Genomic DNA, 26,730 nt, shown 5'->3' on the forward strand with positions numbered 1-26,730 from the left:
GGAGCAGACTGGCTTAGAAAGACTGGGCTGGAAATTCAGCCTCAAACGTGCAGCTGAAAGTGTAGCTCTCTGTTTTGTGTAGTTGGTGGGACCTTTGTGCTCTCTTGTTCTGAATTGTCCCCAGTGCAGGGTGCTGAGGTTACTTTTTAATGTATTTCCAGGTATCAGAGTGATACAGGAAAAATACTAAGAGTTAACAGAAAGGTTGTTGGCCACAAGATGGAAATGGAACATTTTCTTGGTTGAGGGTGTGGATTGCATTTCTTTGTATTGTGTTTGACACTTCCAGCATAGTATTGATTTTGCAGCTGTGGGACAGGGTAACTGTTTGAGGACTCAGACCCTCTTGTGGCTCAAATTACCACCTGAAACCAGTTGTTTTGATCTTTCACCCCTCCAGGCTAAACAGTTGCTATTACAGCTCTCCTGAGGAAACAAGTCCATACTTGCTTCTGTTGACAACTGAAGTCAACAGGCAAAAATAAGGACTGTTTGCCCAGACTTCACCTGTAACTCAACAGAGATAGATTTAGGACAAGCAGACTTCAGAGATTATGTGGAAATGATAATCCACTGGATTTACCTTTGGTCCACAGTCCATTCTCTCATCTGACAAGTGTATCATAAGCTACACTAAATACCCCAAATATTTAAATTTTCTGCTCTTGCCTTTCAACTTGTTTCTTTGGCCTTTTCTGCTCACTTTACTCCTTTCAGCTTCTTTTTTCCTGCTGGTCCATTTATACTCTGAATTTTCGCCACTATAAATCCACCAGTGAACTGATAATCTATGCACCCCATGCCACCCCAGCACTAGGAGTTGCCATACAAGGAAGGTTTATATTTTTTGGCTGAAGCTCAGAAGTAGTGTCACCCAAGATTTGAGAATGAACAACCTTTATGAGGCTACTGTTGCATGGGCTATGGGGGTTAAGGGTGGGCTGCAGATGAATAGTACCCTTTGGCTTCAGAAGTTAATGCAGCAGAGCAACCAAATAAATTCAGGCTGAGCTCAGACTTTAGTCATGTGCAGGCTGGTGGAAAGTCTTGCAGTGGTACAGCACATGAAAGGAAGTGAATTGTACAGCTGTATGCAGGTAGGATTGTCCTGCTTGTGTAGAATAGTATTTGAACATCATCTGTGTTTTTTTTAAAGTGCTTTGAATTTGACATTTTTGGGCTGTTTACTGGAATGATGGCATGTTGAGGATGTGGGTTGAGCTGTGCACAATATTAGCACTGCTGAAAGCATCTCCTCTTGTTTTGTGGCATGAGCATGGGGCAAAAATTGGTGCTCTTTGTTACTTGCAACTACAGTCACTGAAGTGCCGTGCCTGGTAACTTCTGACAGGAGGTTTAAAAAGCATCAATAGAAAATGATGTATCTATTTTTGTGTTTCAGCACTTAGGAGAGAATTATGATGTATGGATAGAGTTCATAGATATTTCAAGCATTTCATATGTGTGTGTTTAATGGAATGGATTGCCACTTTAGTGAACATAGCATCAAATCAGCTCTGTTAATTGAAAAAGATTTTTCACATTATTGCTAATGATGTGACACAGTTTTGTTAGAGATGGTGCATAAAATAGCGCTACTTCAAGTGACATTAATGTATGCATTTAAATTCCTTTTTTCCCATTTATGTGCATTATTGATTTTATTTCATTGTTGAGCAGCTAATGGATTTATAATTTGCATACAGTCACTGTAATCAATGGTGGGATTGTTAGACTTATAAATAGAACTTTAAAACTACGATGAGATAATTTCACAGTGATATTGTAGAGAGTGAGCTGCCCAGTCAGGAAGACTGAGTGGATGAGGTGCTCCAAAAACAGATAGGAACAACCTCATGTTCAGAAGTCCTGGTCTTCATGAGGGACTTTTACCACCCCTGTACCTGTTGGAGGGACAACACAGCAGGGCGTAAGCAATCCAGGAGGTTCCTGGAATGTGTTGATGACAATTTTCTCCTCCAAATGACAGACAGAAGAGCCAATGAGGAGAGGTGCTGTGCTGGATCTTGGTTGTGATCAATGATGCAGAGTCTACTTGGAGCCCTGTAGCCAGTGGTGCTCCCCAGGGGTCTGTGCTGATTCAGATTTAGTTCACTGTGTTCATGGATGCTCTGGGTGGAGGGACAGAGCACAGCCTTGGGAAGTTTGCTGAGGAGGAATGGCTGGTGCCACAAAGTGCTGTGCTGCCATCCAGCAAGACCTGGACAGGCTGGAGATGTGGGTGGAGAGGAACATAATGAAATTCAGCCAGAGCAAGTGTGGGGTTCTGCAGCTGGGGAGGATTAACCCCAGGTACCAGTACAGACCTACTGGAAAGTAGCTCTGGGAGTCCTGGTAAACAACAAGTTAACCACGAGCCAGCACTGCCCTTGTGAACAAGAAGGCCAGTGGTATTCAGGGCTGCACTAGGAAGAGCATTGCCAGCAGCTCGAGGGCTCAGTTTTGGGCTGCTCTGTTCAAGAAAGACACAGAGCTCCTGGAGAGGGTCCCATGGAGGGGCTGTGAAGATGATGAGGGGACTGGAGCATCTCTCTTATGAGAAAAGGCTGAGAGAGCTGGGCCTGTTTATCCTGGAGAAGAGACAACAGAGTTAATTCCTCTGGATTTGCATGGCTGTTAGTATTCCAAATCTGGATGAGTTTCTTCTTTTGTGATACCTTATGTGAAGGAAGAATTTGAAAAGTTCCGTAGGCATGTGTCTGTTGCAGTGTTTTTGGTGTTGTTGGGCAAAGATAATGGATCTGCCATTCAGAACTGTCTCTGTTGTGCTTCTCAAAAAAGAGGGTGATGAAGTTGTACAAGGTTTTTTTAGGGGTCAGGTGGCAGTGGAAGGATAAAGAAGGGGAGAGTGGCCCTTGTGATGCCTGGCTTGGGAAAGGTCTAGGTTTAGTTTGTTCATGCAAGGTAGCTGTGTGGACATTCCCTCGAGTCTTGTCAGCCTCTCCTGATGACTCTGAAGTACTGATGGGGCATACAGGGATAGCACAGCCTCCTGTTGCTCATTACGCTGAGGTTCTCTTGAAAAGATTGAATGGGAATGATAAGAACATTAGTAATATCCTGCTGAGTCTCAGCTGCAGCCTGCCTACCCCAGGGCTGTCTCCAGCAGTGAAGCTGGAAATGGTATTTAGGGAGAGCTGTAGAGCCTGGCTGCTTTCTGCAGTCTGCTCATACTCCCCAGCATGCTCAGTTGGAGAATTCACAGGCACACATACCTGTCTGTTCCCTCCAGGATCTGTTTAGGGACCTGCTGTTCAGGAATTTATCCAAACCCGCTCTGACCCTGAAACACTCTTTAACTCCACAGCCTTCTGTGTGCCAGCAGGTTGCATGAGTTCACCATCCCAGTGCAAAGAAGTATTCACTTTCATTCAATTTATTCTGTACTTCCATGACTTTGTAAATATCATGGCTGTCCTCAGTCTTCCCTTTTCCACACAAGAGTCCTAGCCTCTTTCATCTCTCCTCCTGGGGCAGCTGCTTTATCTTCTTGACTGCTTACTTGCTTGTCTCTGTCATTTCCCTTAGTCCACTACCCTGTCTTGAGATGCAGTACTAGACTCAATATGTGGTGCTCCTGATGTGGACACTCTCCTTGTTCCTTGTGCCCTGCCTTGTGAATTCCAAAATTTGCTTGTTGTTTTGGTTTTTTTTTTGGCTGCTGCTGTATCTTGATTTAGAGGAACTCCCAATGACCCTTAGATCTTCCAAGCGGTAGCTGCAAGTTTTGAGCTCAGTATTGTTGAGGAGTCATTTAGGTTGTTTTTCCACTTTTACATGATCTTATCTATGTCAAATCTCACCCGACACATCTTTCCACAGTCACACTTGGGAATTTCTGCTGGAATTCCTTATTATTGGCATTTGGTTATTTGGAAGAGCTTTGGGATATCTGCAGTCTTGCAGTTTTCATTCTAGTCATGGTGAATCATGTCTGGGTTACATGGCCCTGACACTGGGAGCAAACCCACAAGAGAAGAGTGTCATCTGCACAGCTCTATCCCTAATTTGGGACCTCAGTGTCCTTTAACAGTGATCCCAATGATCACAGCTGTCCTTGTCTTTGCAAACTTAATGCTGCTTCATGAGCTTGCCTGTAACTGAACCTTGGTCTCTAAATATGGGTGTAATAAAGAGCCAGTTTTCCCTTCAGATAATGAGGGCTTGTACCTCTTCAAGTGAGCTGCTAGTCAATGGGTGTCTTCCATGTGGTAGCTGTCAGGCAAATTGATCCCAAGGAATGTTCTTTTTAAAGCAGCTGCATCTAATATATAAGCAGTTCAAGTGTGATTGAGATAGAAATTAGGTATGACAATCTCCGTCCACCTTTGCTTTATTTGATGACATTGTATGTCAGTCATTATAACAATACAGTGATTTTAATGAAATTGGGAACATGGTAATTTCTTTTGCTGAATAGAGAGTAATCAAGATACGGCGAGATTTTTGTTGAGTTGCCCAAATCATTGGTAAATGCTGTTGTGGAGTCAGGAAGGTGACACAAGTTCTCCCAGTTCAAAGCTCTGCATGTCTCCTGTGTTTAGTGGCTGTTAGAAACACAGCTGGCCTGTGGAAGTCAGTCCTAATGGAAAAGCATTTGTCTTCTTGTAGGAAACCCAATCCTAAAATGACAGAAATTTGCATTCTTATGAGCCTGTTAATGAATTCCTTTGCCTGCTCTTATCAGCCTTTGACAAAAAGCAGGGACTTTTATTGTATATTTGTCCCTTTGAATAAATACCCAGGGAAGTACACTGCTAGATTTTTTGGCTTTGGAGGCTGTGGCTATTGTAATAGAAGTCAACAGGGAGGGCTCTGGGCAACACTTTCTGATGCTTGCCTAGAGGCATTAGAAGAAACAGTTCCTGTGGCCTGGCTGCTTTAAATCCACTGCATATGAAAAGTCCTGATTTGACAGTGTTAACGTGCAGCAGGATCTGTGTCCTTGTTGGTAGCCCATTTCATGACCTGCTGACTTTCCAAGTGGTGGGTTTACATGTGCAGAGAGGAGGGTGTTGTTCATGTGACTGGCGGTGATGGCTGTGAAGAAGGAAAGAGAAAAGAGCATTGCTTGCTGTGTCTTTTGGTATGGGTTTCCTGAATAGCTGAAATGTGAAGGAATTGGTCTCTCACTGTCTGCTGACATCTTTGCACTACCAGAGTCTTGCCTGCAGGGATTGCCCACATTCCCAATCTGAAGGAAGGAAAGAATGATGTTTCTTTTTGTAGATTGAGTTGCCCAGAACCCTAATAAATTTTTCAAGGACTAAGAGGCATGGTTTAGGAGAGATCTGGGTCAGACTGAGATCAAAAGCCCTTGGCCAGAAGGGAGAAGCTGCTGACTCTCCATCCTGGTACTGCTGAGGACGCCAGTGCTGCATGTAGCTGGGTGTGTGCCCTGCCCAAAAGGATGAGGTCCTTTCTGCATGGAGCACAGCCTGCTAATGATTTTTGGTGGTAAAGATCCAAACCTTAAACCTGCTTTGGTAATTCAGATATTATTTCAAAAAGCAAGCGCGCTGAGGTTGCCTTTGGATCGCCTGTATTACTTTCCAGTCTGTGACAGCAGATGGGCCTCCTATTTCTATTTAATTCTACTTCTCTATAATTTTTCTCCTTCTGCCTCATCTTCAGAGATTGATCATAAGCCAGGCATTAGCAACTCTTGTAGCTGAAAAACCTTTTTTGAGAGAAGGGATATTATGCTCTGCATTTGATTTACATCGAACACGAGATGCATATAAAAGTCTGAAACTACAGGTTTAGGCATTCTTATTACCACATCGCAGCTGCAGATTATAAATGACTACAGTAGTGTATTGTAGTTATAAAATACCCTACTTATTTTATAATGAGCCCTAGCAGAAGCAATGCCAAATGGCAGTAAGAAGTTTATCCAGAACACGTTTCACTTCAGGCCTGGCATATGCTGCCCTGTTGGCTTTATGTAATGCTCGTCAGTCAGGAGGAGACATTTCTCACAGGAGATGCATGCAGGACTTACCCATGCTTATGGGAAAGAAGGGCTTATAAATGTGAGCATTATCCAGCTGGAGATTTACGTCACGTTTGTTCCAGTCAGTGCTAGTAGGTCATAAGAGTCTTTGCATGAATCATTTAGGTGGAAAATTATTGTTTTATCATATATAAACAGTAGGTTTAATATTTTGCAAAATCATTACATCAAGCAGTTTTCACAATTTAATTAACTGTGACGTTCTAGTCACAAAGGGGAAAATAATAAGTTAGAGCAAATCCTCAAAATTCTCTGTCTGCCTGATAGTCAGAAAGGGGTAAAAAAAGTTAGAAAAAGGGAAAAAAATCACCAGTGCAGACTCAGGCTGTACCAGAGCACTTAGTGCTTCACCTGCAGTACCCTGTTAAGTGCTTTCATTATGGGACCAATTTTTTAAAGTAAAATAAGTTATATTGAATTGTGATTCTGATAAACAGGTTTATCAGATTTGCAGAGGCACTTGTCATTTTCTTCATTCCCTTGTTAGTGATTCTGTTCTCGATACTCTATTGCAGCTCTGTCCAACCTTCTGGTTTTCTTTTGCCATGACAGTATTATCCTGGGACTGATCTCTTTTTTTACAAGTTTTTATAGTCCTGTGTTTTTCGTGCCTGTCACCAGATATGTATTTTGCATGCATTTCAGAGACCAAGTGGCATGACCTGGTTTGGCTTTTTTGGATTCCTGGACATTCTCTGGACAAAGGCCAATGTCCAGAGAAGGGAAATACTCAGAAATCTGGAAACATTATGGCTTAGTTTTTGGCTTTGCACTTCAAATGTGTAAAGAGCTTGTTAGAATTGTAATTGTCCTTTGGATGGTAATGGCCTGACGGAGTCCTGTGTGTCTGGAAGTTTCATCTAGGGCCAATTTCTTTATAGTGTAATTTTGGACTAGTCTGACTTGCTTAAGCCTGGACAGATGTTTCCTGCCATCTAGTCACAACAGTGAGCCTTTGTGCTGGGAATCAGGGATGGGACAGGGGCTGCCCCTGTTCTGCTCAGCACACTTCCACCTCTGTAGCCTGTCAGGCCACCTCCATCTCATCCTGCCCTTTCCCCCAGCCTTTGGCCCTCTTAACTGGGAACAACACACTGTGACTGCTTGTTGTGGCCCTGCCAAGTTCAGCTGTGTGTGTGGTGCTGCCAGCTGGGAATGCAGCGTGGCTGACCTGCCCCCATGTCCTTGGGATGGGTGCTGGGACCTGGTCCCAAAACCCTCCTGTCCATGGCACAGGCACTGACATGAAGCACCAAGAATTGCTCATTCCTGCACGTGCAAAATGCTTGGTGTGACATTTTCAAATGTCATTCTTGCTGTGCTCTCACTGGTGCCAGTTTTTGTGTGGTTTTGGAGAGAGTAGAGGGAAGGGGTCCTATAGAGGAGTTTTGGGAATCCTTTCTTTGAGGTTTAGTATCTTTCCAGAGGGTTTTTGGATTTTTCCAATGGCTTTTGTCCAGCAAATATTTTCTTGGAAAATTGAAACAAACATTACTCTCTGGATGTGGAGCCCTATGACATTTTAAATATTCAGTGCAGTCAGTAACACTTTATAGTGACAAGGTTGTGCTTTCTGCATTTGATCATTAATGATTTATGGAAGTTCATGAAATGGAGAAGCACAGTTCCCTCTCAGCTGCAGTTTGGAGTCTTCTCTCTGTGCAGACTTGAATGCTTGGAAAAATCAAAAGTTGCTGAAATTCTTCTAAAGAATTCTATTTTCCACACACAGTCTTCAGAAAAGTATTTATTGAGATGAGGGAGATGCATTTAGTGAAAAGAAAAAACAAAAGCCCCTTTCCTTTTTTGTGGTGTGGCAGACTGGAGTGTCCAGCCCAGGAGGGTCCCATCAGTTGTCTTTAGTTTTCTTGCCTCATGGTGAATGACCTGGACCTGACAAATTCCTCATACCTGAGCCTTCCTCATCACCTGAGATATGTACCTTCTCAGGGAGAGCTGCATGTGGCTGTGCTGGAAAATCCTGTCCCTTTGGATGGTGCAAAGTCCTTGAAATGAATCCTAAACTTGGAAGTTTTGTTGTTTTTCAACTTCTCACCATGCAGCAAAACTGATGTCATCTCCGTGTTTAATATTAATTGGGTAGTTGAAGACAATGAAAATGATAGGGATTGTCTTCTGCAGTAGTCTTCTGATGATTTTATCTTGGATATCTTAACTTTTTTTTCCTTTATCAGTGAATCAGTGAATCAGAATCAGTGTCTTCTCATTGGCTTCCCCTCATCCTCTTATGTTCACACAGAACTGAGAATAAAACCTACAGAAACAGAAATTACAGTTTGAGTTTTCAAATGTGTTTAATGTGGGAATAGCAATTTATCCAACTTAGTTGGTTTGGAAAGTATATTAACCATCTGCCATCTGAAGTATGAGGTTTGATTTGGATATTTCAAGTTACATGCCTGATATGCCCACAATCATTGGTCTCTTAGAAATGTAGACTTCTAACTTCTCATAGAAATAAAAAGCGGTGTATAAGGAATGTGTGTTACACATGGCTTATATTTTTCTTGAGTTCTTACAAGTCTGTTACACTTTGCCATAAAATTCAATGAAGCTTTGTGCTAACTCTACAGATTTCATATTTAGCTTTAAATTATGCCATAATTTAGATTATACATTAATTAGTGTGATGGGTTAGAAACATGTTGCTGCTCCTGTCTTTTTTTCAAAATGTTGCGTAAACACAATTTTTTGTGACAAGGTCTCTTGTCTAGTATAGCCCCTGTTGAAAGTGAGTGAAAAATTACATCTTGGGGATTTGACTTGAGCCTGTAATTTTTAATCTGAGACAGCAGCTTCTGTGGCAGAGGGTCATGGTTGTCTTCCTGACAGCACATGGGGGAGTTATTCAGACACAGATGTTACCCTGCCAGTGGCTGCAGGTTGGCTCCTGCTCTTGCTGGCCATCATGCCACTTCTGCTGAGCGTGGCAGTCCCTGGTGTGCCACTCTGTGGGCTCCACGTGCTGGCTCCAGAGGTTGTGGTGTAGGTTTTTTTAGTTTGTAAACTGCTGACTCCACAACAGCTCCACTTGTGTCAGCGCTTTGTGTCAGTTCACGCGACTGAAGTTCAGAGCCGCACTGGATTTTACCCATCTGTGTGTTGTTCCACACGCCTCATTCTTTCTGTGACTGATACAGGTCAAGACCACACATTTGTTGCTTCAGTGCATTAATGATCAAATACCTGCTTTATCGACCCCCTCAAGGTTCATTACTCCATCACTTAGTTATAAGCAATTAACCACGTGAGTGGATCTGATCCTCTTCCAAGCTTCTCTGTTTCTGGCTGTTATTGCCAGTAGATCATGGTAGGACAGACAGACAAACTCCCTTTTTAAAGTACTACTTCTTGCCACACCATTTCTTTGTGTCCATCTTGGTCTCTAGCAGTGCTTGGTCTTTCTGCTTTCATCACAGAGAAATCTGATCTCATGAGATTTCTGTATTACAAAGTGAAGGGTTTTGCAGAGGGTTGGTCTAAGTTTCCAGTTTGGCTTCTAGTGTGAGTAGCTTCACTAGGATTAAGTTAATCTGCAGGAATATTATTCTGTATCTCAGCCTCAGATCTCTTTGGTGAGCTCTATAAAAGTAGGTTTTTGTGTAGCACTCTAAGGTAAAGCATTAGTCAGCCACTCTATAATACTGATAATAGTATTAATCTTGAAAGGGCAGACCTTCAAAAGAGCTGGGTGCACTTTCTTCTTGTTGTCTTTGTTGGGAACTGGGAATATAGCACTCAACCTACAGGAATGAGTCCAGATGAAACTCCAGGCAGGCTTTCATGCACTAGTTGAGCACTACTTGGTTGGCAAAGTTTTTTTCCTTGGTACCTAATAACAAGGTTGCCTCAGTTCTCATGAGAAAATCTCTATTTGTATTGTCAGTGTATGAGAAAATTGAGGGTGTGTATGTAACTGGGAGTGCCCTATTGCCATGTCTGCATATCTCTAGTTGTAAAACATGATCTATGGTAGCTCAAAATTTAAAATTTGGTGGCATCCCAGGAAGTACCTAATTGTGCTTGTGCTTCGTTACCAGGCTGTCTTTTTTTCTGGAATCTATTTTAGCTAATTAGTTGGAAATGTCAAAGTAGTATTTCAGATGACAGAAACATCATATATTATCATACATGAAGCAATTAACTCTTTTGACAAATATTTATTGTGGTGTCATCTTTAATTAAATCTTCAGGACTCCCAGACAGAGAGCAGGTTCCTCTGAAAAGGAAGCTTCCCAGCACTGTCAATGAGCATTTGACTGATGGGGCTTAATTGAACTCGGTACTTGAAAGAGTTGGTGGCCTAAACATAAAGATATAGACCTGACACAATTTCACAATACAGATGTCTAAAATTTTGGCACAATCTCAAAACAATTACCGCCTTCCAGTCTCAAACACTGCAAATGCTTTATGCTGGAGAAGATGCATTTCCAGTCTCTTCTGTTCTTCCACTGGAACGGTTTGCAGGAGAAAAGTGTTGTACTCTTGTGCTGCTAAGAAAAATAATACTGAAAACCAGGGCTGTATATATGTTTCTAAAAAAATCAATTTTCTTTTATTTACTTCTTGGAGTTATTCACGTGGAAACATATTACAAGTGTGACTGTTTGGTTAGTTCCTCTTAAACAGATAGGTCTTGTAGGTGATGTGCCACTGAGAAATAACTCCTGACAGTCATAACTGAACCAGATAAACAGTTCTGCCAGCTCCCAAATAACACTGGAAAACAAAAGGGTTCTGCTTATCGTTTTCCATTTCTTCATGCCTGTCAAACTATTTAACTGTGCATTACTCCTCACAAAGGTTCTCTGTGTTTTTCTGCTCCCCCTCTGCGGTCATGGCTTTTACTTTCTCTGTGGCTGAACCTACTGTGGTACATTTGTCCACCTGTGTCACTCCTCACCTGCCACTGATCTTTGCCTTCACCCTTGCAAAGACTCCCTTTGGAAGTGCAGTGTGAAATTTCTTACTGACCCGTGGGTATGTTTTTGTTTCCATCAGGCAGAAGCAGCAGCAGAAGGCGGCCGGGATGTTCCCAGTGCTCAGAGCAGCCCCGAGCCCGCAGCCGCCCCGAGCGCGGTGGCTCCCGCCGGGGTCGCGGCCGGCGCCTCGGCCGCAGCATCCTTCTTCATAAGGTACCTCCTCCTCTTTCTGCTTTCCAGAAGTGCTCGTGGGTCTCCAGACAGCTGGGAAATGCTAGCCAGTGCTTGCCGAGGTTGATGAGGGGTGGAGTTGGTCATGGCTGTGGCTTTCTGCTGCCCCTGGAGAGCAGGGACACCTCAATTCTCACTCTGGAGACCTGGAACATCTATTGACCAAAACCCAATAAAACGTGTTGGGCTTTGTCTAGTCCTCAGCGGCCATCTTTACCACAAAAAGCTATTGTGTAGATTATTGCTATTATTGTATTGCTATTCTGTAGATTTCCTTGGAGACCAAGCTGAAGTTACAAGTCCTTTTCACTCAAATTTAGATTAAAAAAAGGTATTTTTTATCCAGAAGCATGGCCTATGTATCCAAATAAAAGTTTTTCCATGGTTGGTAGAAACAGTTGAAACAGTTTGACATTGTTCTTTTAGCAATAGCCCAGAACAATCATTTTTTTCCATTCTGGTATCTTATAAGAAAAATATGTTAGTTTTGTTTGGATGTTTGTTGTAATTAGCAATGTTGATTAAATGTAATACGCTGTCAAGCAGATGGTATTTAAAACAACAAAACTCAGGGCTTTGTACTTGCATTCCAACTCCCCTTTTAATTCAGAGCTGAACATATTTTGAGACAATATTGAAAAGCGTGTGTCTGTGAATGGCACTAAAGTAAAATTTATGCACCGAGAATGCCTCATAGAATCTAATGACAATGGTAATTGTATTGTTTCCTTTTCATTGCTCTTTTACATGTTTTGTACCATTAAATAAATGATGTTTACTATAAGTTACAAGCTGACCCCAGAAAAAGCTTGACTTTCCAAGTTCTGTTTTTTTAAAAAGAACACAGTACAATGATTTGAAGTGTCAAATGCCTGCATATCACAGTCTGTCTGTACACAAGAGGTTGGGAAATGACTGTCCAAAGAGCTCTGTGTGCAAGCTAGTGGATTGTCTCTGTGCTGTGGGTTTAAAGTCAACACAAAGAAATGGTGGCCTGCAGAGCAGGATTTGTTTCATTCAAAGATAGTTACCTGAAATAATCAGTGGGAATGGAGAGGAATGGTAAAGGGAGAAGCTCAGGTATCTCTTTTCTTGTTTAGTTACCTAAGCAAGGACAGATGCATCCTTTCCAAAGTATTTAGATGGGACTGCAGCACAGCTTTTGTTACTGTATTTCATATTGAGGGTGTCATTTTAGTGTAATCTACTTTGGATTTATTTCAGTGTTAATCTGTATGTCATAGCAAATGCAAAGATTTTTCCCTTTCACAGGGGACGCCAGAAAACAAAATACATACCTTGAAAATACCAGAAAAAAATGTCTAATAGGAATAAAAATAGTAACTAATAGTATAAAATAAGACCCAAAACATTTTCTCTCAGTGATGCTTTTGTCACTGGTTAGCAAAACTCAGTTCTGTTTTTATTTTGAAGTGGGTGTCATTGGCTTAATTCAAAGATTCTTGAAGTCAGCAGCAAAACTGCAAATGACATCATTGTATGTTGGATCAGGCCCTAATTGCTTCTCATGAATCTGTCTTTGCCTTGAGTGAATCAGAATTTTATAGCTTTAGCAGCTCTGTGCTAGCTAAAACATTTTAAAACCCCATTAGTACATTGCTTATTCCCTACCCATGTTTCTTATATTCAGAATTGATTCTCTTGAATTTTTAAACTGATGGACAGAGCTGATGGAAATTTTTGTGCATTAAGCACTTTTGTTTCTTATTCTGTTGTTGTTGAAAAACAAGGAAAAAAATCTCACAAAGATTTTGTGGGGGAGAGAGATCCATCATTGATCCCTGGTACTTGTAGATGGGTTGAGCAGATCTTCAGGTGGGTACAAAGTCCTGGCCAGGCTGCTCCCCCAAGTTTGGCATTAACCTCAGGAGAGGTTCACTCTGCCATTGCTCTTCCCTTTTGACTCTTCTGCCTTAATGGATCAGAGTTTCCATGTTGAGTCCTCCACCCTCAAACCATGCTGTCCTCTCAGCAGGAGGGGAAGAGGAGGAAATCCTCAAGGGTGAGTGAGAAATGACACCAATACTGGCAGAAATGGCTTATCCAGGAACCACAGATATTAGGATATCACCAGTTTGGGGGGTTTTGTTCAGTAAATGGGCTCTCAGGCTTCTTTGCTTCAACCCTTCCACTCCTGTCTGTTTCCCTTTGCACCATCCAGCCTTGAACTTGTTGAGGCAGAAGGTCATCCCTGCCTTGCCTCTTTTGCAGCAGCATTCACTTCTCTCCTTCATCTCTCTGTTCAGCTAATCCTCTCTCGGGAAGCACCTGGAGATGAAAGAAGAGTCATGGCTGTAGTGTCATCCTGCAGGCCCCATTCATTATATTTGCTGATTTTTTTTCCGTACTGGAACTCCTCAGCCACTTAAAATCTGAACTTTATAGCAAGGCCAGGGTGTTACTCACATTATGCAGAGCCTGTCAAATTTTGTTCTTGTTCTCTCCTGGAATAAATGCAGTTAATATATTGACAGTCACACAGAGACACATACACACACACACACATATATATATATTATTTTTTTTTGCAAATCATTGGCCTCTCTTTTACCAAGTCTACTGAGGACCTTCCACTTTTTATATTAGTCTTTTGTAAGAGGAGCTGTGGTTGGAACTTTGGCTTCTTAAAAGGGCAGTTTTGCCTTAGTAATAAAATAGCTAGGCAAAAATATGCACATATGTTAATGTCCAGTGTATTTGGGTACAGGGTTAGTTACCTTGGAAGACAAAGCCTTCACAGGGTGCTCATGGAAACTGCACCTGTGATTTCCTGAGCCACAGCAACACAAGATACAATTTTTTTTTCTACATGAATAAAATATTCCAATCTTATTTTTCATGGAGCAGCATTCACTGTGTTTGTACAGGTCCTAGCACAATTAGCTTTTGGGTTGTGACATGGTTTCCTGGGCACCTGTAAATGCCTTTTCACATTAAAACGGGAGTTTCTATTAGCTGAAATAACACCACTACACTCTTGCTTGTGGACTATTTTGTGCCTGGGAAGAGAGTTCTGTGCTGGATTTTTTGGTTGGTTGTTTCATTTTTTACTCCAGTTTGTTCCTTGATGAGAATCAGTTTTGTGTTTAAGGTTACAAGCTCTGGAGACAGGACAGAGAGTCCTCACCTGGAAAATAATAGCTAAGAGATGCAACGAGAAGGATACCTGGTCATAAGGGGTCCCCATGGTTAAAATGAGTATCGTTAAGATATTCTTTGCAGGGAATGCACTGATTTTGTTAAGCATATGTGCAGCCCAAATCTACATATTCATCCAAAGCTCTTTCTCATTTGAATGTCATATTTAATTTCTTCAAGCTTAATTATGTTCTGCATAAAAAAAGAGTATTTTTATTCATTACCAAGAAATGCAGAGAAGCACTAAGTATTTGAAATCAAAGCCAAATATTAAAGACAGCAGACAGAAGCGTATTAAGAAATTAAATCAGTTTTAAGCTTTTTTCCTCACTGTGATCTGTCACAGAAGGAGGAAAGCTTTGATTAACATCTGACTGTGTCACGCAAGCAAATTGCCAGACATTGCTCAGTGATCATGTTACCAGAGGACCAGAGGATTTAGCAGAAAATGGAGCTTCTCAGCAGGTCACTGGCAAAATGAGAAAGCCAGGGCAAAAAGCATAGCTTATGTTCATGGGTGGCTGTGACAAGACTCCCAGTTCACCCTTACATTTCAAGAGAAGTTTATTCTTCCATTCTTCAAATTCAAGAAGAATGCAGCTGGCTTTGTCCTTTAGTGTGGCATGAACTGTGCCTTGCCTATTGCTCCACATTTTATACCAGTTTCCAGGTGGGTTTTTTGTATAAGGAACCTGAACAAACTTTATATTACTAAGGGAAAATATGTGAGATAGCTGTAGGACCCTTCTGTGGGCTATGCTTGCAGCTAAGTAAATATTGGCTTATATTGTCATAAAGCTGTAATAAGCTTTATAACAAAGTTGGGTTTTCTTGTGAACAGCAGGGGAAGAGAGGAAATGATGTTTCCAAGATCAGGCAGAAGAAGGGCAGCAAGGAGAATGGGCACGCACTTGGGAAGAGGTTAATGGGCTCTCTGACAAAAAAAAGAAGATACCACTCCCTTGGGAGAGGACTCAAGGCCCCCAGTAAATCGAGGCTGTCACCATTAACGCGCCGTTTCCGCCTGTTGGTGGCCGTGGTGGCAGCAGCGCCTGTGCCGCGGGCTGGGCTGTGGTGTGGGGAGAACAGGGGTGCCTGCCCTCAGTGCCAAGCTGGGAGGAACATCTGAGCACTGACAGGGCAGCGAGGAGGAATCAAAACTCTTCAGAAGAATATATGTATTTAAGTAAGCAACCCTGAGCAGCACTGAGCAGAAGATGAACTGCATGAAGTCCCTCTTCAAAAATTCTCGCCTTGTTTGATGTTGTTGATCTTTTCAAACTGGTTTGCTTACAGGGTTGTATTTGCTGCTGTGGGACTGCTGCCTTTGAAGTGGGGAAATAACTGTATAGTTGCAACTCCTTTCCCTTGTATCCACCTGCTTTTGTTTGAAAAATGAATCTTCCAAATGTAGCACTCGCTAGTTTTCAGGTTTCTAAATTATTTGCGATTTGCTTGGCTTTGCTAGATTAAAACCATTAATGATAATAAATCTGGAGAATCACAGTGGTGAATCCCACCCATTATCTTTCTGCTCTTGTCATCCTCCTGCATATTTGGGAAAGCTGTGTCAATCTAGGCATGATATAAAACATTCCACACAATATGCTTTTTGCAAGCAGTTTTTCTTAACAAAATATACAATCTCTGAGTAATGTAATTGAACATCTGAAGAGTTTAAATAAGCGTAGTTGTCTTTTTATAGAGTCAGGATATTCCATCATATTTTAATGCCTGTGAATTTGGATTAAAGAATCTAATTATTCACTAATGAGCAGTAATGGTACATATAAACTAAGGGTCACTATCCTATTACAGGCACCTGATGGTTCACTGATAAGCATTTGGTCATTAGATTGACCATAAAATATAGTCAATAATTGAGGTTACTCATAGAGCAGGCACCTTATCAGCTTTAGGCATGGTGGGACAGCTTGTCAGTACTCTGTGTCCTGATTGTGCTGTGACTGAGCATATGATTAGGGTATTGAAGCAGTCTGTATCTAATGAAACTGCAGGAAAGGCATAGCAATATTAGCACAACCACTAAATGACTAATGTGTTTTTGTTCCAAGCCTAAGACACTTCAATTAGTTCCAATAAACTCTGATCTAGTGTAGTGGTAGGCAGAGAATTCAGATATTTTTTGTACAAGCTTTCATTACACTAGTCAAAATTTGTAACATTTAGAGGACAGATGAAAGCTGTATGGCTTTGAATAAAAAATGGTGGATATAATGAAGCCTGTCATTACTGGTTTTACTTCATTTTTTTCAGTTTTATTTTTGCATCTTTTAAATTTAGACTACTGAGACAATGCCTTGTGCCTGATTTAAAGGATGAAGCTGATAGCAGCAAATTAGATGTCTACATTTTGCTTTAAAGTCCATTCATGCAGTTCATGTAGACTTGTGCATATAGATCTAAACTTGGAATGTGTTCTTTAGCATTTTGTACCATATGGAACATTAGTCAAATAGTCTCATCTTGAAAGCTTTTGTAGAGATATTGATTTTGCTGTGCTTCAAACTGTTGCAAAGAAAATAACCTCAGAACCTATTCTTTTATGTTTTTTTTTTCCTCTAGGATGCCTTAACTTTCATAAATTATTTAATATGGTGAAGGATGCAAAATGCCTTTTGTCTTTCTGAACTGCTGTTCAGGCTTCTCTGATGCAACCTTGGAAAGTAACCATAGAAACATGTTAAAAGCATCAACTGAAAATCAGTAGTTCAGTTTGACAGTGATGCAAATTCTTTGAAAGAAGATTACGATGTATTAGGAACACTTGAGGAATATATTACTGCTAACCTGTTAAACCTGATTATTCCATGTCTATCAGTGCTTTCAGAATTTAATGCAGAGGAAAAAAGCAAAAAAAAAGGAGAAACACATTTTTTTTAATAAGTTGTCATGTTTAAGATGTTTCTAGGTAAATCACTTCAGCCTGTCAGTCTCTGTCCTGTTAAAAGCGAGAATTATATTTCTGCTAAGCTCATAATGCAGTTCACAGTTCCCTGTATTTAATAGCTGTAAACTTTTGCCCAGTACCCTGCTGAGGTGCATGGGTATCCTGGCTTTGTGCAGAGCTGGCACAAATTAAATCTCTTTGACACATAATATGAATAACTGGGTTATGAATAAGTAGTAGTTCATCAAAAGGTGAAGCAAATCTGTGATTCATTGGGTCCTGAGTTAGAGATTTTTGTGCTGACCTGTGATAGTTAAGCTGGTCTGTGAGGCTGAAACAGAAATCTGTGCAGTAGAGATTCCCAGTTGCAGGTAACCCACAGTAAACTCTGGATGAATCATGGGTCAAGAGAAGAAACAGAATGACTTGTTAACTCTTTCACTGTGAGCATAACCCACACCTAAGAAATTCTGTGTTGATATGATGTGGGAAAATTTAATTTGAACTAGTTACCTCAGAACTTGGGGTACAAGCCCTTCCTGATTAGGGCTGCTTTGCTGGCAGATACATTCAAGCATGGTTTGTCCCTATTTCACAGTGCCATAGCAGTAAGATAGGAGCTGCAGGGCTCCTCAGGGATGTGATGGCTTGCTGGCATTAAGGCAGCCCAGCAGCCCCTCAGTGCACCACCCTTTTGTTGTTAAATGCCCCCAAAAGCCCCACTTTCTCTTGCTGCCATTTGGTCACTGCTCAGGAATAGCAGCTGAGAAATTTGCAGCATGAGGAAGAGCTCTGGATGTGGATGAAATGGAGCATCCAGCTGTTTGGGGTCATCCAGATACGTAATTAATGTTTTCTCCTTCATGAGTCCCTACTCTGGGTTTAGAGTACAGGTCTGGAGCAGCCTCATCCCTGGGCTGTCCTCCCCACTGCATGGGGCTGGAGAGGGGATGCCCTCCTGTCCTTTTCCTCTTCATGGAGCCAGGAAGAGCAAGACAGCCCTCACATGGATGTGCAAATGGAGAGGGAGCAGGTGTCACCAGGGCCATGCCTCATCCCGCTGTGCCGTGCCACGCTGCTGGAATGTGCCTGCTCCTGTCCCCCGAGAGCAAACGTGACCCTCACGTATCACAGCGGGCTGTGGGGACAAGAGATGGGCAGGCTGTGAGCCTTTGTGCACTATCTTGTGTCACTTAGGGCAGCTTAAGCTTTCCTAGTTGCTGTGGCAGCATAATACTGCCTGTAATTAAGGACAAACAAAGAGTGTATGCTTTAGGTATATCCCATTTCACGTTAGCCCGTGAGGAGGATAAATGAGGAGATAAGCCTGAATTTATTAGGCTTTGTTCTTGGAAGCACAAATGACTCTCAGGACAGCGTGTTTAAGAGCAGAACATTGTTACTGGTATCACTGCTAATGCAGCATCATGCATTTACACACTGCATTACTGGTGTGTGCTGAGCCAGGCTCCCTGCTAGGAGCAGCTCATCTGTGGCACTGGCGGGGCAGAGATGAGACACTGAGCTGTAGTTCAGTAAGGGGAGAGGTGAGGAAACTGGAGCAGCTGAGAGAAGAGGGAAACTGGAGTTTGAGAATGAATAGTGCTGAGTTAGAACGCTGCACAAAGCGTGAAAAGGTCCCAAAGGCAAACAGATCAGTGGTCAGGGTGTGCCTGTGGGTTTGGAGGGGTGAGGCACTGAATGGTCAGCCAAGGTCGGAGCTCATGGGAGGAGGGTTTGACAGAGGGAACTGGGTGGGGAGCAGATGAAGCAGGACTGGGAATCTGGGAGTCATTGCCTTGGAAGACCAAGTGGAGTGTTAGGGATCATGGTCTGGGAGAGATCATGTAAGACAGCAGAGTCAGGGAGACGTTTGGAAGGAGAAGCCTCTGCTGGGGAGCACAGGCTGTAGGGCTGATGTGGGAGCACGTTGGACTGTGCAGGAGGTGGCAGAATAAAGAAAGGAGGGAACCAATGGTGCCAATCAGATTGGCAAGAAATGGGAAAAGGAAGAGGCAGTGAAAGAGGGGGAAAAATGGATCTAGTAATGTGGGGACCACGTGATGAGTCCAGGATTTTGGAGAGGATGTTCTAGGTCCTAATTCATGCTTGAGAGCAGAACCAGAATTGAGGCACAACAAGGCACTTCCAGTGTTTTCTGCTGACCAAATACCTTAAAGATCTTTATAATTTGAGGCCACACCTGAGGAGGGCTGATTTTTGTCAGCTCAGAGTGCCTTGATGAATGATAATACAGGAGCTTCTGGAGCAGCAGAGGCAGCCCTCCCAGGAGATGTGGTGACTTTTTGAGCTGCTGTAGGTGGTTCAGTGCAGACAGTGGTTGCAGCAGTTGGGTCTTAGGTTAGCTCTATACTGAGGCATTCTTGATGCCCATGAGAAAGAGAAAAGAAGAACAATTTAAAAGAGATAGCCCCACAAGCAGGGGAGAATCTATGCCTTCAGAGCTACCAAGGTTTGCACTTATTTATGGGGTAAATGGTGGTCAGTGGATTTTAAACTAGGAAAAGGTCTGAAGTACTTGGCTGGAGTCATGCAGATATTTCTTTTTCCTCTCTTGGATCTTCTGCTTGCCTGGACTTAATATTTTCTCCCTTTTTTTTTTTTTTTTTTTCTGTATGACCCTTTCTTTATTTTCTCCTTCCTCCCTAGCTGAATGCAGTTGATTATTCTGTTTTCCTGAGTGTATGGAATCTCACTGCTGCCTAGCTACCAGAGTCTCTCTTTCCCCTCGGATTTTTTTCCTTTCTTTCTGCCCTTCCTAGCTTGTCAAGAGGAGCCCTTCTCCTGCCTCCCCCTCAGCCCAGCCCTCCCAGTCTGCCTGCTTTTTTGGTTCCTGGACTCCTGAACACCAGCTCTGACTCCGTTATTTGGGGCTTCTCAGCTTGGCAGCAGTGGCAGCTGCACTGGTGGTTTTTCTGCAGTGGGAACGGAGCATTCCATAGGTAAAATGATAATGGTGACTTTCCTGTGGGGATGTAATTTGACAGTTTGCACCTGTGTTGCAACTTTATTAGTGACCTTCAGACTCTTCCAATAACGTATTGAAGTATTTTAATACCATTGTTAAGACAGACAGACTTAGCAGGTGAAATAGTTTTAAATCAGACTGCTGGTTAATTGAATATTTAGTTTTCGTGGCTAACCTGGAGTCACTCTAACATGCAGTTTATGGTGTGCAGGATGTGGTTTGCAGGGCAGATGGACTTTGAAGTGGCACTATCTTTTTTCAGAGCTAAACTGCTTTGCTTGCTTGTGCTTGTCGCAAAACAAGACATTCCACATTATCATTTATTACAAAAATAAAATGTCAAGCCAAAGAAATGCACCAGCACTAAAGCTGCAATGCTTGATGAACTGCAGGATTACTCTGATGCTACCTTTTAATTCTCTATGAAATACTGAATTTTGGCTTTCTAAAACTTCCTTCATGCTGGAGTATGGAAGATGTTTCTTTTGGCAGGACATTTCAAAGAGCTTAGCCAGTATCTCACTGATCATTGGTTAGTGCTGCTATTGGGTTTGCTTTCTGCTTTGTTTGGCTTTTTGTGTCCTCAGTGTTGGAGCTCACTTATTAAGAACACTTGCCCTCTGGAGGAAAGGACTCAATGGATGTTAACCAGCATATCATAAATCTAATCTAAATGTTATTAGTGAAGCTGTCTGGACTTCAGGGCAAGCTTCAAAATATCGTTTGTAAATGTGTCTCAGGCAGGTCTCAGGAACTGCTCATTTTTACTGAAATTTGAAGTTATCATCTTTGGGTCAGAAATAGTCAGATCTCTCCATCTGCAGTGATGGAAAAACATGCATCTCAAATTTTTCTTCTAAGTGTTATTTCGAAGGGCGCTGCAGTATCAGCCTGTTACACCTCCCAGAAGTGTCACTTCAGAACTGATGTCAGTTAAATAAATCACAGTAACCCTGGGTTTAGAAGCCCATGTGTCCCTCCTCTGTTTAAAAATACTCATTGTGTAGGCATACCCCTTCTGTACTTGGATGATTTCCACTGCATCATTTAGTGCTGTCAGTGACCATTTAACTCACTAACAGTAGGAATAAGTAAATGCCCCCCTGAGAAGTTATTTGCTTGGCAGTATAGGTGTCAACCCTTTGACTAAGCATCTGAAATAAAACCCAGCTGAAGTGGGAATGGATCCTCTGTGGATTTTCTAGATGTGCTATAAAATATGGAACTGAGGGAGCTGGAATTGATGAGAAAGGTATATCTGTGGGGATGGTGTGTTGGGTCAAAGGAAGGTAACAGGAAAATGTAACCCACCTCAGAGCTTTTATTGTAAAGAAGCATTATATTCACAGATGCTAACTTGTATTCAGTTTGCACTCAGGAACATGGAAATACTGAATTTCCCCCTCTTTTGGTCCTTCTCTTTGCTGTCAGATATTTGTCTGAATCTGGTGTTTCAGACAAACCTTTGTTAGCCATGTCATGTATTTTGTCTCTCATCTTTTCCACTTGCAAATACATCTGCCTATTCTCTGGAGCAGCCTGAATGAGCAGAATGATTTTTGTACACAAGGAGCTACAAAGCAAAATTATAAGTAATCGATTTAAGTGTTACTTCAGTAGTGAAGGGCTAGTTAGGACCATTTTTTCAGTTGCATTACTTTGTAGTTTTAAAAATGTCTTTCTTACTTTTTCTTGACAGAATACAAATGAGACTGGAATTCTATTTTGCTCAACCTGACTCTTTCATGCATCTGTGTCTCACTGGCAAATAAGTCCAACTCTTTTTATGCCTAAGGAATGAGCTTAGATTGATGTGGTTCTGCCTGCTTTAGCTCAGTTAGCTCATGAAAAAGAGTGGGGAAATATTGCTGGCATTCAGGTAGTTGTATTTTCAGTACATAGCTATCCATGCAGTGTGCAGCCTGGGAACTGACATATTTCTGTATTAGGTGTTGACAGTCTTGCTTACTTAAAGATTAATCTACACAGATTTTCAGCAGTTTGTCATATGGTACAGTTGTAAACAGCAAGTGTGGAAGTGCAGCAATATGTTCATCTGCTCTTGCTTTGTTTAACATCATTAGTGAGCAGAGCTGGAAATGGTGTGTGGCAGGCTGCTGTGACTAGCTGTTATTCTTATATATATGTATAAAAGTCAGTTCCTGAACACTGGTTCTGGCTGCTGAAGCAAGATTCTTTGGCCAGAAAAATGTCTTAAATCTACAAGCTGAAGAGAACATGGAAGTGACAATTTTGTAGCAGCAGCCTCAGAAGCTGCTGGTTCGGGACAGCAGGAAAAATGATTGGAGTGCAGTTGTCAGTGCTGGTGAGGATCTGCCCTTTGGTGTTTGTTAAACCTGGGGAAAAACTACAGAGAAGCGTGGTGAAAATTTCTTCTTGGATACCTGTATGCAAATTGCTGGAATGATGGAACTTGGGCTAGATTGGTTGTTTCTGTTGAATTAATCAACCTCTGTGTCTCTGCAGCATGAGGGAGCTCTTCTGATGTCAGGAGTACCTGGCAGGTTTTAGCTTCTCATCTTCTGGAGATTGTTTTGAGTTTACCCCAGAGTGGCTTTGCCTGTCCCTTCTGTACTGTGCCTGGAAGATGCACAGCTTCTTCCTCTTTCCTATGCACAAAGCCTTTATTCCATACTTCATGGAATTGTGAATGGAGTTGGGGGCGAGCAACACGGATGGTCTGAAATCAAGGAAACCTGACCTGTGAGGAGAGGTTGGAAGGACTAGGTCTTCTTAATTGGAAAAGGGAAGACTGACTAGGGTGTGGTAGTGGTTTTTATCCAGGTAACAGCTGCTGTAGAGAAGAAAATCAGCTCCTCTGCATGTCTGTTGTAAAGTGGGGGGATAATAAAGAATAGGAGACATGAAATGTGAATTTTCTAAAAGTAAGAGTAGTTAAAAACTGTCTAGTAAAAAAGTGTGAGATGATGATGTTCCTAATATATCAACACTGCTGATTTTTATTTCTGCCTTGCTGATTTTAATAAGAGATAGTAAGAGAAAATTACAAGGTCAAAGTGAGAGGCTGAAATTCAAGTTGGAATTGCAAGATTATGTTATGTGTATGAGGCCAGGACTTTCTCTTGAACTTGAACTTTGTCTCCAATTGAAGATATTTGCTCTCACAGTGTTGATGAGGTAACAGCCTCAAAATATTAAATATGGTTTAACATTTTGGAATGTTTCAGAATAATGGGTTTCTTCTGAGACTTTATTACCCTCACCCATTATAAAAATGCCATTGTTTGAGGCTGTGCATTGTGATCCAGATGAACTAATTATTTATTGAGGAAGTCACAACACAAAAAATAAGGAACATTAATTGTTTGTTCTTCCTGGCAGTGCTTCTCAGCAACATGGCTGGGACAGCTAAGCAAACAAAGGTTTGGTGCAGAACTTGTGTAATGGTACAAAGTGGGGAAAGTGTTCATGTCCTCCAGAAGTTGTACATCCATCACAGGAACCTAGTAAGCTTGGGGGAGGAAGAGACCATACCCTCAAAGTTTATCATGTGCTTTATAAGTGCCTCCTTGGACAAAATTCACTCTAGAAATACAGATGGTGCCTGTCCTTTCCAAACCTTCATGATGTATTTAGACATTGCTGGTTTTCTCTTTAAAAACGTATTTTTTAGATCACATTTTGTTTTCCAAGGTGAATGCTGTAAGTAGAATCAGATACCTTGTTGCTTTTTAATTTTGCTTGGGGTTTTGGGTAGCAACTGCATCTTTTTTCCATTGTGCTCGTTTCTAATTTTTGAACCACAAATCAAACAACAATAGCAATAATAAAAATAATAATGCCAACCGAGTTTATCCTGTGAGTTGTGGAAGGCTTGGGACAGGGTGCTGGAGGATGTATTGTAGGACATCCGTCTATTTGTTGCCTGTTTTGATGAGTGATTAAGGAAACAATAACTGGAACTGCAGATAGGATGACAGCCTGTGACTTTCCCACTGCTTCCTTTGGAACTGGTTGGCAGCAGGGAAAGACTGGGATATTGGTTATATGGGGGGATTTATGCCTTGCTGAGCTGAGAACTGGGAAAGTTTGGGGAAGCTTTGCTTTAAAGTCCACTGGTTCTCAGTGCAAGCCTGCATCCATAATTTTCCAAACTTAGGGGATGGCTCTGAAACAGGATAAAAATCACTTCTGTGATGTCTGTCAAGGGCAAACCAAAAGTCTTGAGTAAGCATACGTTTGTGTAAAGTCCAGAGTTCAGGATATTTAAGGCTTAGACCGTACACTTCTTTGGCCTTGACCCTTTCAGTGAAGCCCTTCAGCATTCTCACAATATGAATAATGATAGTGATCTCTGAAAGATAAGACTGACTAATAACACTAAAACTGTTAATATTTAATGAGTCATGTTGAAATGAATGTGCAGAAGTTTTCTTTTATTATTCTTGTCAGTGGAGCTTAATAATGGGAAGCAGGACTCCCAGTTTTATTTCTGGCTTGTGATAGTTTGTCCGTAAAGGTAGTGTGTCCACTAAGTCCTCTGCCTTTATCTTGACCCATTTATAGTATGTGTCCCAAAGTATATTTCATAGCTCTCTTCCTTTTGAAGGTTAATAAAATTCACAAAGTTTTAAGCAAAAATTTTACAACTTTGCATAGTTATGAAAGTTTCAAATCTATTTTTTTTTGTGAAGAAATTATGCTCAGAAGGAGTGCTTTAGGATTTGAATTGTGCTGTTTACATTCACAGTTGTAATGTGCAGAATGTGTGCAGGGATTGTAAGCCAGAAGCAGCTTGCTGTACATCAGAATATCTGAAATGTCATGCTAACAACATAGGCAGAATTTAAAATTAAAAATGGCACGGCTTTTTCAATGAGCAGGCTTTGTAACTGCTGTTGTTGCACAGTCCCGTTCCCTAGGTGCTGAGCATTATGTAATTGATCTGGCTCTGGTTTTCCTCGCTGGTCTCATCCATGCATGGCAGAAAACCTAGTAATCTGTAAATTGTGTGGGGGAAAGAGCAGGTTAGAGACTGTCCCTTGTCATTTGATATTTGAGTGCCCCTGCATGTGCCATATATTAGTTTTATTTTCTACCGTGACGCCTAGCTATGAGGAAAGAACTCTCCAGAGCGTCTTAAAAGACATCTTCTATTAAAGAGGGAAAGAGTTAAACAAAATGCAGGCAGTAGATCTCACAGCTGGAGGTAAAAGCAATATACATGGATGTCTCGCATGCCTTAATTGGAGGAGAAGCGTAAGATCGTGGGGCTTAGTTTCCCTTGTAAGAGTGTTTTGTAGAAGAGTGGTTGTGAAGGCTGAATGGTGAGAGGGAAGGTAGGTGTAAAGTGTAAAACTCTGTCAGAGCTGTGACAAATGCCTGGAGAAACAAATGGCTGTAATGCTTAAGTTTTGTGTGGAATTCCCTGAAGGTTGTAATTTTCCCTGTGAGGAAACAGAGGTTGATATTGAACAGGGTCAGACAGCCCATTGTGGTGCTGAGGGTGTGTGTGAGGGCCTCCTGTGCAAGAGTAAATTCGAGAAAAAGAAGCAGATCAGGCAATGAACGTAGCACCAAATTCGGCTCCTTGCAGAAAGTGATCTTGTATGAATTTGTTCTATCTTTTTGGTGCTAGACAAAAAGGGCCCAGTTTAGGAGAGCTTTTCCAACCATGTCTCCATGGAACAAATTCCCCTTGAGAAGAGGAGTTCTGGAGAAAAGACACAACTGAAAACTTAAGTGTAAATTCAGAAATGTGTTGTGAGATAAGGACTGCAGAAAGTCCAGCACCTTGGAGTGGCTCAGGGCTGGCTCCATGTAAATGCATCCTCTCATGAATATTTTACTGAAGTGAAGAGGTTTTTGAGGTTAGATTGTGTTTGATTTATTTGGGCCCATGTCCACACCAGCTTGGCCTACATTGTGGCCTAATGAGGAGGTGGCTGGGATGCCACCGGGTGTATTGTTTGTTCTGCAAGAAGCACACGGGGATTGATGAGTGCTTCTGTTGTGCTCTTTGCCTGGACCTGTCCAGGAGCCCAAGCAAAGCATGTGAAAGGGGCTGCCCAACTGGCCTTTTGTTAAGGAACTGACTGTGCTTTTTATAGGAGCTGAGGATGACAATTACTTGAATTCCTATGCAGAGTCTACAGTTTGATAGTGATGTTTTGTTTTGCCTAAGTTGCCCTATACTTTCAATTAGACCCTTACCCTTTCCATTTTAGAAAAAAACCCAAAACAATAACATCAAGCCCAGCAAGCCGTTTGATACTGCTTCTGCAAGTGGTCTGTGGTGTTCCAACTCCAGAAATAACCTTGTTTTAATGTCAGGCAAAGCCATTCTTGCATTCAAACACAGAGAGGTTGTAATTAAGCTTTGTGCACTGTTACCTGACAAGAGGTGCTTTTAAAGTGTGAACCACACACATCATTATTAGTGCAGTTGGCCGATTGCCCATCAAAGCACTGATTA

General features: G+C 41.8%; 1 protein-coding gene across 1 annotated transcript in view; it reads left to right on the forward strand.

Moving 5' to 3' along the window:
* The window catches only part of KIF26A (kinesin family member 26A), a 93,963-nt gene that overhangs the window by 36,033 nt on the left and 31,200 nt on the right, over positions 1-26,730 (forward strand). The window contains exon 4 of the mRNA XM_063399464.1: positions 11,063-11,196. Within this exon, the coding sequence (XP_063255534.1) occupies positions 11,063-11,196 (134 nt within the window). The remainder of the gene's footprint in view (positions 1-11,062; positions 11,197-26,730) is intronic.

The sequence above is a fragment of the Prinia subflava genome, chromosome 5, assembly GCF_021018805.1.
Source record: "Prinia subflava isolate CZ2003 ecotype Zambia chromosome 5, Cam_Psub_1.2, whole genome shotgun sequence".
In the NCBI taxonomy this organism is placed as follows: domain Eukaryota; kingdom Metazoa; phylum Chordata; class Aves; order Passeriformes; family Cisticolidae; genus Prinia; species Prinia subflava.